Raw genomic sequence first — 14,859 nt, forward strand, 5'->3', positions numbered from 1 at the left:
CTGAACGCAAAAATAGTCTGGAGTTCAATTAAGTTTAAAAAACATGAAGTGCCGGTGTAACAGATGGGTTCTCGTCCGAAGCCCTGATACTCCGAAAGAGATTGTCCAGTTTGTACACGAAGTGCGTCCAGTTTTTGCCGTAACCCTCTCTACTCTTTTGCACATGCTATGTGGGTGAAATAATGATACCATGCCAAGTTTCAACATTTTCAGAGTTCATTTTGTAGCGATTTTCAGTTTCACGGTCATTTAGCTCTGAAAACAAATCAGTAAATGACTGAAAAACAGGAAATGATGTCAGAAAGTGTTGAAAATTGATGACGTCGCTTTGAATGATGCCTACTGAACGCAAAAAAAGTCTGGAGTTGTAATAAGTTTAAAAAATGAAGTGTCGGTTTAACAGATGGGTTTTCGTCCGAAACCGGCCCTGATATTTTGAAAGAGATTGTCCAGTTTGTACACGAAGTGCATCCAGTTTTTGCCGTATTGTCCAGTTTGTACACGAAGTGTATCCAATTTTTGCCGCAACACAAGAAGTCCGGAGTTGTAATAAGTTATTAAAAATAAAAAAGAGGCGCAATGCTCGTTAATTAGCTTCAAGCCTTTCGGAATAGTGTAGACTGCACTGCACATAGCTCCATACAGTCTACCCTATTCCTCAAGGCTTGAAGCTAAGCAACGTGAAGGTGAGCATTGCGCCTCTTCTTCATCGTCTCTGCACTCAGGGCTTATAAACCGCTCCTAGTGCCTCTCTCTTCGCAAGGTGGGACTAAAAAATAGCTTAGTAAGAAACTCTAGTACCGGTTCGTGCCACGAACCGGTACTAAAGGTGCTCGTGGGGCCACAGCCTCATTAGTACCGGTTCGTGGCACGAACCGGTGCTAAAGGTTCGCCACAAACCGATACTAAAGAGCTCCTCCCGCCTAGCCGTTGGAACCGGCACTAATGGACACATTAGTGCCGGCTCAAAATCAAACCGGCACTAATGTGCTTCACATTTGACCCTTTTTTCTACTAGTGTAAAAGAATTCTAGAAGGATTACTTGTTCCAGCTAAAAGATACTAGAATAGTAGATAAGAATTCAGAATTTTACATCTTTGCAACACATAGTTTTTGAAAAATTGTGTTGCATGTGTTGTACGGCCCTGGGAGTAACACTACACCGGGTCCCACTACACCTATAGAAGATTTTCCTACTAATTGAACCCATGGGTTGACTGAGCCCCGGGGAGAAATAAAGGGGAGAGTTTTTTTTTTTGAAGGGGAGAAATAAGGGAGAGTTGGTTAGAAGGGTTTGGATTAGCTAGTATCCGTGGAGGAGATATGTATGCAGATGAAGTTCCTAAGTGTGCTTTTAGTAGCTCTACGATATTCCCCATTGGTTCAACCAGTGAAAACAAATTCTTTCGTAGGTGTCTACGTCGAAAATAATTCAACATGACCCCCTTGTGGAAGATAGTCAACAAATAAAAAAAATAAAAACATAATCTAAATGACCCACTTGTCAATGGGCAGTGCCGTTTATTACTCATGTTCAACTCCAACAAAGAGCTAGAAAAGAGCAAGCACATGTCTTCTACCAGGGCCGGCCCTGGGGAGGGGCAGGGGGGGCAACCGCCCCGGGCCCCCGAAGTCTAGGGGCCCTCTCCCGGGCATGCATGTTGTTGCCCATGGGCTAGTCAGGTAGTACATGTGTGTAGTATGATCCCACGAGAGAAACTGCGTCCTTCTTCTGTTTTGTTTGCGATCCAAGAGGGGCCCCTCAACGAGATGTGGAGCCTGGCCCAGCGCATGGCCCACGGCCTGACCATCGTTCACATACAGCGCACAACCCACGTATCCTTTTTTCCAGCCAAACGATCACCAATCTCCAGTCCCCCAATCGCGGGACGGCCATCGCTGCTGATACCGCCGCCGTCCCCGCGGCCACGATGGAGGATATCTGTAGGCTCATCTTCACACCCTGGTAGGTATGGATCGCTTTGCTCTTTTTTGGATTGAATCCCGTCTGTTTGTATTGATTTTGAGATTCTGCCCTTTCTTGGTCTACGCTGAAAAAATTGTAGTCCCCATAAGCAGGATTTTCGCTTCGATTAAAATTACGACTGTCTCCAAGGCATTCGTTTTTGTGCTTCGATACAAAAACATACAAACGCATCATTTTGTGTCCACTTTGGATTTTTGGACCAGGAATTCAGGATCAAAGTGGACACAAAATGATGCTTTTGTATCTGCATATGGTACAACTAATACAATGAATCTTCTGTTCATTTCTCATATTGCTTATAAAATTTAACCCATTATCCATATTAATTCTAGGGCTTTGAAGATGGTTTTTGTGCTTCATAAGATACCAAAGAAGTCTTATAAAAAGAACATGTCTAAGGAGGCAGTGGATGTTTTGATAATGGCCCAGGTATGCCGAAAAGTGCAAGCAACACCCGAGCTCCATAGAGCTCTTTATTTTTCTTTCAATGAAAATACTTTTTCAGATGTCAAAAAAATCTGAAAAAAAGTATACACATAGACATATGTTGTTAGTATACTTGTATAAAATTTTATAAACATATATGTTCATATGTGATGTACCCAAAAAAGACAAATACATGAAGTAAAATAGGCCTTTTGTTTTTTGTTTTTGGGACTGGCATTTGTCTTTTTTGTGTAGAATGCAAATAGTCAAATTAGTTGATGAAACTTTATATATATATGTATTTGCATAATTTGGTTTGACATTTTTTGAAACTTTTAAGTATATTTTGATTTTTTTTAATACGGGCTCCATGGAGCCCGTCCTTTGCAATGCTGCTCTCCCAGGTATGCTTCCTTTATGTGATTGTTTTTGTCCTACTGTAAGAAGCATGTGCATCTTATAAATAGATATATATTGACAAAAACAATGTGAGGTCCGTAAATGTCCCAAGATAAATTTGGTTTGGCAAATTTACACATTGTAAAGAAATTATTGAATAAGATAGATATTCATATCATCATTGGTGCCTTTACATCTACAAAGTTCGAAAAAATAGATAAGGTAATATATAAGGGCCCCGATTCTTGTTTCGCCCCGGGCCCCCGAAACCTCAGGACCGGCCCTGCTTCTACCCCTGTGTGGACTGCGTCATCAAGGCCTGTACGTTGGCTCTGGAACAAGGATAGCATTACCATGAGCATGGCGTTGCAACACAGTTGGCTCTGCTCCGTCCCCAATCATCTCGCCTTGGGCGAGAAGGAGGGCAATGAAGACAGGAGGAACACTGAGATCCTCGATCGAGAGCCCCAAACCCCCCTTTGCGTACCACCCCCCACCAGCCGGCATGTCCTTCCCTAATGAGTAAGTAGTAAACTAACATTCTTGGATGGATTGATGCTATGATCGAGAGGGAAGTGCTAAAGAGGGAATCTTGTTTGTGTGTTAGGAGCGCAAGATTTGCTTCGTGATGATGTACAAGTACACACACAACTCCTACGTATACCTCAATGGCAAAAGCGACCATAGGAAATTATAAAAGTTATGGTTTGTACAACATAATGTCAGCACTATTACGTGTATCTCAATTCGCATGAGCAAAGAGAAATCATCTGATGCATAAGATAGAAATTTTTTCATTGAATATGAACTGACTTTTTCCCTATAATTGAAATATGAAGAATTTACAGCAAAAAAAGAGAAATGTGAAGATTGATTCCTATCCTACATAGGAAGAAAAATCCATTTACTACAAACCAAAGGGCTTCAAATAAAAGTTCCTTACAAAACTTGTACAATATTATTTTAAATTCCTAAAAAATCCTGTAAACCGAAGGAGACCGTATAATTCCTATAAAATTCCGCTAAACCAAAAGGAGGCCCAATATGTGCTGGAGTTGCTCTCTTTTTTTGAGGGTTCAAAGTGCAAGATGTTCCGTCAAGTCTAACCAGTGCTTGATCTGTACCATGTGTTCACGATCGAACGGTCCTGATGCCTGGATCGCATGATCGCACGATTCGCACCCGGAGTACTGATCCGCATCGCCCTCGCCTCTCCGCCTCCGAGCCCGGCCCTGCCCTGCCCCTCTCGCAGTCTCGTGTTAAAAAAAGCCCGACTCTGCCTCCAGCCACCAAACCCTAGCCATGGCGACCGCAGCAAACCCTCCCGCGGCCCTCCCGTCGGCGCCCCCGCCCTCCTACCCCGCCACCGCCGCCCACTGCGCCTCCTCCTCCGCCGCGGCCGAGGACGACGACGACCTCTACGGCCGCCTCAAATCGCTCCAGCGCCACATGGAGTTCGTCGAGATCCAGGAGGAGTACGTCAAGGACGAGCAGAAGAACCTGAAGCGCGAGCTGCTGCGCGCGCAGGAGGAGGTCAAGCGGATCCAGTCCGTGCCCCTCGTCATCGGCCAGTTCATGGAGATGGTCGACGGCAACAACGGCATCGTCGGGTCCACCACCGGCAGCAACTACTACGTGCGGATCCTCAGCACCATCAACCGCGAGCTGCTCAAGCCGTCAGCGTCCGTCGCCCTGCACCGCCACTCCAACGCGCTCGTCGACGTGCTGCCGCCCGAGGCCGACTCCAGCATCTCGCTGCTCGCTTCGTCGGAGAAGCCCAACGTCCTGTATTCGGTGAGTTTCTCGTGGATTCCTCAGATCCGTATGTACCCCAAGGAATTTTGTTTACCTTGTCTGTCAAATTCCCCGTGGGGGATAATTTTTTAATTCCAGATTTTAGGGATCTATTAGTCCCCCATAGCGATTGTTGTTCCATCGTGGTGTCTGAAATCGGTGTATATTGTTGTTAGGATAAACATTTTATTTTCTCCACACGGTGTCGAGGGAATTTACGTAGTATTTTCAGTTCTCAGTTCACCTCACACATCACACAACCAGCGACCCAGAGAGAGGAAGAGCGTTAACAGTAGTGAGTGGCAGACAGAGAACACACAGAGCCAGCCTGGGATATACATGTCAGATTATCTGGAAGGGGCTGTGCTATATTATCGACCATGTTACACAGTAGAGCTGAGTAGATGTTGGTACATTCTATGCCTGTATTGCTTAATACAGCATAAATTAGTACAAGCAAAGAAACGTCAGAAACATACAGACTTCATCTTCAGTAGAAGCTCAGCCAGTCAGTCTTGAGGTTTTCTTACTTCAGCATCTGTATGTCTGTGCAGTGATTTGATCATATGTCTTATTTTCCTATCCTTAATGTTAACCAAGATTGAGAATTGTGTGCATAACATGACCTGAACTGTTCATATTATTATGTAGTTTGTATCTTTGTTACTGTTACTTACTGCAGTTATTTCATAAAGCAAATAAAAGAAATTCATTAACAATTTGTTATGTTGTGATTATGTCCAGGACATTGGAGGATGTGATATTCAGAAACAAGAAATTCGGGAGGCAGTTGAGCTACCATTGACACACCATGAGTTGTACAAGCAGATTGGTATTGATCCTCCAAGAGGGGTGCTTCTCTATGGTCCTCCAGGCACTGGCAAGACCATGCTTGCTAAAGCTGTGGCACATCACACAACAGCTGCTTTTATCAGAGTGGTTGGTTCAGAGTTTGTGCAGAAGTACTTGGGTGAGGTAAGATGCGGATAGTTGTAACATTTATTTATTAACCTTGTTTCTCCATTTAGTTGTCCTTTCGTTGTTACAAAAATTATTGCTCGTGTTAAGCTCTGACAATGTAATAGATGCCTAGGTTGTTAGGTTTCCTTGTTTATACGCTCAAGATTCCCAGTTTGCAAAAATAAAATAAAATTGCACTTGTTTTTAACTGAAGTTTTTTTGTGGGAGATCTGTTAACACAAGGAGATAAGAATAAAACTACCTAAGCAGTGCCTGTGAACATCTGATACAACCTCCTTTTTGTTTGTATTCTGTATATATCTTGCATGCAAATTAAATTATTATTCTATGCATTACCAAGGGAAGTAAACTAATGTGAATATAGCCTACAATTCATGCTGTCAGTGATATTAGTATGCTTCTGAATGTTTCTGGTATCAAGTTGTCCATACATCCTTATTAGGGTTTACACAAGAATTTGGTGTGTGAAGCTTTTCTTCTGTTTTCTACTTATCAGTTCTTTTGTTGATGCATTGCATCATTTATCTCATCTTAGGGCCCAAGGATGGTTCGGGATGTATTCCGCTTAGCTAAAGAGAATGCCCCGGCTATAATATTCATTGATGAGGTTGACGCTATAGCAACTGCCCGATTCGATGCTCAGACTGGAGCTGACCGAGAAGTTCAGCGTATTTTGATGGAGCTGCTCAATCAGGTAAAGTTGCTAGCTATAATAAATTTACTGGACCTCAAGTTATTTGCCACTTCTAATCCTTAAAAAAATGCATTTGGAACATGCATATAGTCATATAGATGTAAATGAAGAAAAAGACACTGACTTACATTGCAAAGCTCAGTTGTTTAATTCCGACGATTTTACAAAATCTATACATGCTCTTGGAATTAATATCTGTCGGTTTTTAAGGATTGGAAGTAACTTCCTGAAAAGGCTATTGTTAAGACTATGACATGCAACTTTCTCATGCCTCGAGGTGTAGTATCTCATTGTCAATTTTGTATGCAATGCAGATGGACGGATTTGATCAGACAGTGAATGTGAAGGTTATAATGGCGACCAATCGGGCAGATACTCTAGATCCCGCTCTGCTGCGTCCAGGAAGACTGGACAGGAAAATTGAGTTCCCTCTGCCAGACCGGAGGCAGAAGAGGCTTGTTTTCCAAGTAAGTTTCTTTGTTAATGCTTATTTGGTATGCTTTTCAAAGATGTTGCTGATACTTCTTGTTTGGAAAATCTTCTCTATATTACATAATAATTTGAATGTATTAGTTTGTATTGATGGTCTTGTATTTCATAGTTGCACTTGCAGTCATTATCTTTAGAGCTTTAAATGGTTCTCAAACATTAATCTTTAAAAAATGTTGCTTAACAAGACACATCTTTTGGTTGCACTGGTGATTTTCTGTACCATAGTTATTATGGATAAATTGACCTAGAGCTCTGACTATTAACTAATTAGTTACGAGCTTGCATTTTATAAACAATAGTTTTAGCTATTAAAAATCTTAATTTCTTGGTCCTTTCTAAGATTATATGTTTGCCTGTGCATTTGGTAATTATGATGGCCTCCCTCCTTCCTTTCAGGTTTGTACTTCTAAAATGAATTTGAGTGACGAGGTTGATTTGGAAGATTATGTCTCCAGACCGGATAAAATCAGCGCTGCAGATGTGAGTACCTTTTCATTATGTTGAAGAGTCTTTAGATCTTCACTTGGTCCTAATGCATCATAAGAAATTTCATTGCCTCTGATTAATTAGGTCATGATAACAATCATTTAAATCCTTTACCCTTCAAGTTTATCATAGTAAACGTACCTTGTGCCTGCCTTAGATTCGATTCATATCGACACCTATAATAGCAGTAGTAATGCCTTATTATACATGTTATGTGATTGCTGGAATCCTGTTTAATATTCATCGTGTTGTTCTTTTTCAGATAACTGCTATTTGTCAGGAAGCTGGCATGCATGCTGTTCGGAAAAATCGGTATGTTATTCTCCCCAAGGACTTCGAGAAGGGTTACCGAACCAACGTCAAGAAGCCTGATACTGATTTTGACTTCTACAAGTGAGGCAACGAAATGTTAGAGATGAGTTTGTGGATAGTCAGCCTCTATGTGACATTAATATCCTTGTATCCTCCTTTCAAAAGATAAATAAATATCCTTGTATCCTGCATACTATTTTATTTTGTGTTTCTAGTTGGAAAAGTAGAAAGTGTGTGCACGTTCAGTCTTACGAATATTATAAGCCACTTGTCTGTCAAGCTTCGCTTGACCGTTGCGCGCATGTGGTTGATGTTGTGATTGTTTTCCCCAGGAAAATTGGTAACACTACTAGCTTTTTTTCTGAAATACAAGGCACACTAATTTTTAAAATTTAAAGTGACCAACTTTATAGAAAAATATATTGGCATTTACAATTTATTTATTTGGTCCTGTAAATATTGATTTTTTAATAAAATGGTTGAATGTAGGAATTTTTGACCGGTGAAAAAGAAAACAACACACAATGCTGCGGCTTTCTAAGTTGATTACTGTACATTACCTAAAAAAAAGTTGATTACTGTACATTTAAATTTTTTTCATGGGTACACTGTAGTAACTCACTCATGTTTCGATCTGATGCTACTCCTGCAATAAGGATGGACATTGCCTTCCCTTTTTCCGAGAATGGGCCGACGGCTGATTTTAGCCTTATGGTGCGCGTTGTCCCCGACCAACTCGGAGTAGTCCAACGCCCTTCCCTAGACTTCTCTTTTGGCACGGTCCTCTTCGGTCTTCCTGGGGAAAGGTCTGTGGGGAGGGCGCGGCCACACCGACATGGTCGATGGGGTTGAGTGTGGCGGCGGACGCTGAGGGCAAGGGGGATAGGGGAGGGCATTCATGAGAATGCTTTGACGGGAAGACAGTTAATTGGCGCTCTTTTAGTTGGAATAGCGTATATGACATTGGCAGGGCCGGAAGCGGCAGTCATACACGCGTCAACGCCATTGACTGAGTTGCGCGCCCTCGCAAGCGGTTACGGATGGAGGTTTCCATATGAACGTCCCCATCCTTCAAATATGAAGGCTCATGGGCTAAATATGGAGCACGCTTCATGAATTATGCAAGCCAAGGGGCGCACGAGAACGACTCTAATAGTGGCCTTTTTGGCTGAAATCACCATATCAACTGTTATTATGCCGATCTATCAAATATGGTGACTCTGATAGAGTTATTTTTTTACGGGTAACTTTGCTAGAGTTGCTCTAATGAACATTAGTTCCTGCCTTCCTACCTTCACGTATAGAAACAAATCCCTTCTTATTCTAAAACCGACCCCTAACACAACAAAACCGACTCAACGCAACATCCATGTTAAGAGCATCTACAACCGGAGTTACCAAATTCGGCCCCTCAAATGCCCGGGACGCGCCTGGGCACGTACGCGGGCACTGACCGGGCACCCCTCATATTTGCCATTCTGCATCCGCGTATCTGATATCCGGCGCCTTATATCCATACTACACATGCAAACGTTGATCTGCCCTAAACGACGAACAAAAAAAATCGTCTGCAAAGGAATACAAGATCAGCTGCAAACGGACATTAACATAGTTCACCACATCCAAAAGATCATAGTTTGTCCCCAGACAAGCTCATAAACTTCTACAACTAAAAACGATATAAACATTGAGGAGGAGGAGGGGGGGGGGGGGTCACCACTTCCTTGTCGGGCCTTTGCCCTTCCGGTCGCTGGTGCAGCTGAAGGCGTCCGTGATGGGCGAAGGGTCTTGGTCATCGGACGAGGAGGTGCAGCTGTCGCCGTCGGCGGAGTTGGAGTCGGAGAGGACGATGAGCCCCTTCATCCGATGGACCGCCCTATCTTGCTCCCGCTTCAACCTTGCCACCCGAGCCTTCTCCGCCGCTGCCTCCTTCGCCTCGCGCTCCGACTACTCAATAGCAAGCCGCCGGTCTCCACCTTGGACCGCTCCAGCGCAATGCGGAGGGCCATCTCCTCCTCGTAGTCGAGCCCCGAGTCGGAGTCGTTGCCGGAGCTGCTCATTGTGGTGGATGTGATCGGAACAGGAGAGGAGAGGAGTGGACGGAGTGAGAGAGGGACAGAGTGAGCTAGGGTTTGTTCTCGCCGCCCGGATTGGGGTTTTTTGTGGGGTCGGTGGTGGGTCGGGTCTGTCAGGCGGACGCGCCCGGGCCGCCCCATATCTGCCCTATATTTGGGCTGGATATGAGGGGTGCCGGTCAGCCCGGGCGTCTGTCCACGGTTTGAGTGGTCCGGTTGGGTCGTTTTTTTTGACCGGTCAGTGACAGGACGGCTTGCCCGGGCGTTTGAGACAGGTATGAGAGGCCCGGTTGTAGATGCTCTAAGGTCTTGGTTGTTGGGTACACCTTTTGGGTGAAAGGACGCCTCTTTGTTGAAGTACATTGTTCTTGAGTGGAAATAAATGTTTGATCATAAAAGGACACATCTTTTGATAAAATAATGGCTCGTCATAGAAAGACATTAAAAAGAGTGAAAAGGAGCATACCGTATTTTTTTGGTTAACAAATTGTAAAATTCAATTTCTAACTTCCAGAAAAATCAACCATTGAGATTACATTACGCGTGCGGGAAAACTAGTGTCCGAAAATCTGTCATTTCAGTTTGTTTTGCAACTCTATGCTTAAACGATACAAATTTTACACAGAACTCGTCCATTTAAAGAAAACTTAATAAAAACATCTAACCAAACACGCAGTAAGACGTGATGGTTCTCAAACAAACATCCTACTCCACACACGAAGCGCGTGGTACACATCGGGCCGGCCCGATCACCCGAAGAGCGCCAGTGCGGCGGCTTCTGCCCACTAGGCGCCGGGGGGCGAGACGGCCTGCGCGACCCACCAACCCCGGGCACGGGACCCCACCGCCCAGCCGGTCGACCATAGTGCGGCGGCGGGGGCGGCGGGCGCGCTGCTGACCGGTGCAACTCGTCGCCCGGCGTTCCTGGGGCAACGTCCTCCTCGCCGTCACCGCTCCTCCGTCGCGGTCCGTAGCTCACCAGATCCGCCTCTCCGGCCTCCTCTGCTGCCCCTGGGCGAGGCAGCGGAGAGAGGCGCAGATGGTCTACTACCGCGTGTAGGAATTCTTGCACAAGCGAACTGAGATGGTGATGGCGAGAGGGATGTGCGCCAAGTCCAAGTGGCCTGGCCTCGAATGGTGGAATGTTGAGAAGGAAGATGACCACAAGCGTGAGAGCAAGTGAGAGCTTCATGGCTTGAGACTGCGTGCGCCAAGTAGAGAGGAGTGAGCGAGCAAGGCCAGAGCTACACACTTATATATAGTAGTAATTCCTTACCGGCGGTTGACACTGGGCTGGGGTTAGAGAAAGACCGGTCTTATGACCATGTGAGAATTGAACGGTTCGTCCTGCCTCCTGGTCAAGTCAAACCGCCGTGTAGTTTGATCCATCTTTTGTTTGCATTATACTCCTGTACCAGTACCAGACAAAGGAACCGAGAGCTCCTTTAGTTGTTCACAGATGCCGCGCTCTCTGTCGCTAGCAGCCAGCCACAACATGCCTTCTTTCCTCACTGTTGACTGACTCCACCAGTCATTTTAGTATTGCACACGATTGAAACACCGGATATGGGAGTTTTTTAAACTATTCTTTCCTGATTTTACTGCTCACCAGGAGCATTTGAACTCGGGTGGAAATACTCCACGTCCGTTGACCTATGGGAAATATCCTTTGAATTCTGGGTGTATACACACCTGATATGAGATTTTCTTAAATGAATTTATAAAAAGTCAAAAAAGTTATAAGTTTTTAAGAATAAACTTGACTTTATTTTGCACTGGTATATAAATTTTCATGAATGAAAAACCAGCGTTGACTTCAGGGAAAAAAGACAAAATTTATTTGCTATTATAAGTCACCATTCACACTATTTTGGCAGAACATTTTTTTTGAAAAGAAGTCAACGGGGGGTTTCACTTTTTGTGGATTTTTTTACAAGCACAATGGAAGGTCAAGTTTATTTCAAAAAGTATTTTCAGAATTTTTTGACTTTCTATTTAATTACTATTTTTTCCATATAGGATGTATATACACCCATAGATCAAAGGTTCATGCCCGGTGACCTTCACCGTGATCATGGTGGAAATATTATTTAAAAAAAATTGGTTGAAAAACTAGGGAAGTACTGCGTCTCCAGCCCATCCCCCATTTTCTAGTGAAACTAGCGAGGTACCGCGTCCCGGAGTAGCGGTTAACCACGAGTAATGCTAGAGCAATGGGGGATTTTTTTACAGGTTCAACGGACTAGCCAACATGGATGTCAACTAAAAAAAAGCCAACATGGATGTTTAGGATTGAACATAGGGGCAGGGAGGGCCCCATTCCAGCTGAAATTCAGAGGGGAGAGAGGTTAGTTAGAAGGGGATCTCCGTAAAACCCGGTAAAGATAAAGGTTCATGCGTTTAGAATTATCAGTTAACTACTGTAGTTTATTTTAAGGAAATACTTTTTCTTCGGTACACCCCTCAAGAAATGTTCACATATTTAGATGCAGATTAAATGTGTAGTTTAGAAGTTATCCCTTCAATAAAAGATATTAGCTTATTCTGATCTCTTGTTTAATGCATTGAGAACCCCTGAAAAAGATTAGAATTAGTTGATTGTGAATGTACGAGAATACACTTTATAAGTAACTTTAAGATTCGTGCAAACTTTTAGGGGGGCAGGGGGGGCATACCAAAGCAAAATTTTAAGGGGGGGGGGGCATACCAAAGCAAAACTCTGAAGGAAAAGTGATTACTACATCTTCTAGTCTCTCCAAAGGCATCTCTAGCCCATCCACATCTTCTTTACTTCTTCGAAAAATAGCTTTTCATTCTCCATATTTTCCTTCTAGCCCATTTTTCTATAGGAGAGGCAACTCTCATTAAAATTGAGCGAGACCACGTCCTTGAAAGGGTTGTTGGCATTGATCTTAATTTGGACTCAGAAAAAATCCTCTAAAATCACCCGACTTAGGATCAGCTTGCACAAACTCACCAACCTTCCCTCACAGAGATTTTAGCAATGACACATACCCGTCGATTAGATCATGGATTTGAATCCAAATTTCTAATGAGGGTTTCAGGAAACCGTCATTTTTTAAGGGGTCACGGCACTACTAGGGAAAAACCTAGCTATGGCGCTACAGCTAAAGGTTAGCAGTAGCGTGTGTTAACCCACGCTACTGCTATATCAACTTAGTAGTAGCGCGTAGCGCAACAGGCGCTACTGGTAATTACTAGTAGCGCGTCTCATTGCCCGCGCTACTACTATTATTTCGTATTCTATTTTTTATGTCGTATTCATACACTTTTATACAAGTTTTCATACAGTAGCAATTTAGAGATTGTTTTTACATTATAATGAGTTATTAAATCACTAGGTGAAAGAACCGCGGATTAGTTTTAAGTGGATGGATCCTAAGCGATCAAGTCATGGATTATTGTACCAATGATATAATAACTCATCATCATCATCATCATCATCATCATCATCATCATATTAATATAAAAACTCTTGCATCATATCATCACGAACAACACTAGCTAATAATCATCATAGTCATTACCACTATTTAATCATCATAGTCATAGTGTAGCTATCTAATCACCACCAACACTAGCTATTTAATCATCATAGTCATAGTGTGGCACATCATCATCTTCAAACTCATTCTAGCTAGCTAATCACTCATGCTGCTCTCTCTCAGGTAAAATAGCATAGAACATGTGTAGCAGTCCTGATTCATCATATTGGAGCAGGCAGATAAACGTGTCTCCTAATTGTGGGCTGCGCTTCTGATTGCTGCCCCCTAGTACTTCCCCGCGATACTTCACAATTATGCTCCAGTCTTTCACTATTAAGACTTGCTCGGTTTTAGAAATCCTGAATGCACTCATGTGCAATGTAAGATGTCTTGGCCGTAAGCTAACCATTGCCATGCGACCATTAGGCTCGATCCAATGAGCCACAACTATCATCGGGAGTCCCTGTTGAAGAACATCGTAGTAACATACTTAGCAATGAAGTTTAGCTTAAAAAATAATGTATGCAAAAGATGCACTGAGGACAAATAGTAAAAATCTTACCATCTTTCCTAAATAGATGTGACCGTAGTTCAATACAAACACTATTGGTCGCACGTTTTGAGTACTAAGATTTTCAAGTCTAGAAAAATAATTTGTCTTGACAACATCAAGATCCTCAAGCCATGAAACATAATGACTTATCTTCACGCAGTTTAGTTCAGCCCCGGGACAGTGGTAGGTCATGTATACCAAGCGCCATACATGTTTGCTTGAATGGAAATAAGCTGTCAATAGAAATTAGTTGTCAACTATTTTTGAATAAACAATATTGAAGACATAAATATGGTTGAGAAACTCACATAATGGTAGAACTAGAGGTGTCTGCACATCGACCCAGATGTCGATATTACCTTCGATATCATCTTCCGGATGAATATAAAAGGTGATAAGCATATCAGGCTCAAATGCATAAGCCTTGCATAGTGCTCTCCAATTTTTGCATTCAAAATAGGTCTAGGTGTCTGCATTGTATAATTTTGCGGCAATAGTATAACCATGCTCGGTCCTCAAGTGAACTCTCTTTACCTCCATAGTTTTCATAGGACTGAAATGAATCTTATCCAAGACAAAAATTCTTGCATGGCAGGGGATACGTTAGTAGAATAGTAAAAATTAAAATTATAAGTTGAAGCAAAAGAAGCAGAAGTCATGCTTAATTACGAAAAAAGACTTGTCGTTGTGACTTACTGTATCCACTTCGAAGGTCTCATCCAGCTTGATGCTGAAGCGCCTATCATCAACTAGGAAATGTCTGTCGCACAGGCCGCACTTGTCTTTGCAGTATTCGCACATACCGAAATCCTTTTCGTCTTCAGACATTTCCTATGTTCATAGTTGAAACATTAATTGAAAATCAATCGAAAGCAACTACCAGGAAACTCAACACACAGATCACTATTACTCAATATGCAACGGATTGACTTTAGGTCTGTCGAGTATGGAGCCCCGACAGACTTAAAGTCAACTCGAAATGTCGTTTAATTCTCTTTCTAGCAAATCCGGGGCACTCGATATTTCCTACATATTCTAGCACAAATCATGCTTAAATTTACGGAAAAATCTGGCATTACCTTTGCTAAAATAGGACATATCGAGCACCTGAAACTTGCCGGAACGGAAATGAATCAACACTCCGGCAAAACAT

General features: G+C 42.9%; 1 protein-coding gene across 1 annotated transcript; it reads left to right on the forward strand.

The window, feature by feature from the left end:
* The first annotated feature begins 4,026 nt into the window (after positions 1-4,026).
* Positions 4,027-7,874, forward strand: LOC109736836 (26S proteasome regulatory subunit 6B homolog). The gene is made up of 6 exons (XM_020296060.4): positions 4,027-4,607; positions 5,352-5,582; positions 6,124-6,282; positions 6,597-6,749; positions 7,171-7,254; positions 7,523-7,874. Exons 1-6 carry the CDS (start codon positions 4,116-4,118, stop codon positions 7,655-7,657), a joined length of 1,254 nt encoding a protein of 417 aa, XP_020151649.1. The 5' UTR covers positions 4,027-4,115; the 3' UTR covers positions 7,658-7,874.
* Positions 7,875-14,859: the final 6,985 nt, after the last annotated feature.

The sequence above is a fragment of the Aegilops tauschii genome, chromosome 2 (genome assembly GCF_002575655.3).
Source record: "Aegilops tauschii subsp. strangulata cultivar AL8/78 chromosome 2, Aet v6.0, whole genome shotgun sequence".
In the NCBI taxonomy this organism is placed as follows: domain Eukaryota; kingdom Viridiplantae; phylum Streptophyta; class Magnoliopsida; order Poales; family Poaceae; genus Aegilops; species Aegilops tauschii.

Excerpts from the sequence above, each read along its gene's own strand:
- LOC109736836 (XM_020296060.4), top strand. The coding sequence starts at position 4,116 with ATGGCGACCGCAGCAAACCCTCCCGCGGCCCTCCCGTCGGCGCCCCCG. Across the intron at positions 6,750-7,170 it reads AGAAGAGGCTTGTTTTCCAA|GTTTGTACTTCTAAAATGAA; the intron begins GTAAGTTTCTTT and ends CCTTCCTTTCAG. Across the intron at positions 7,255-7,522 it reads ATAAAATCAGCGCTGCAGAT|ATAACTGCTATTTGTCAGGA; the intron begins GTGAGTACCTTT and ends GTTCTTTTTCAG.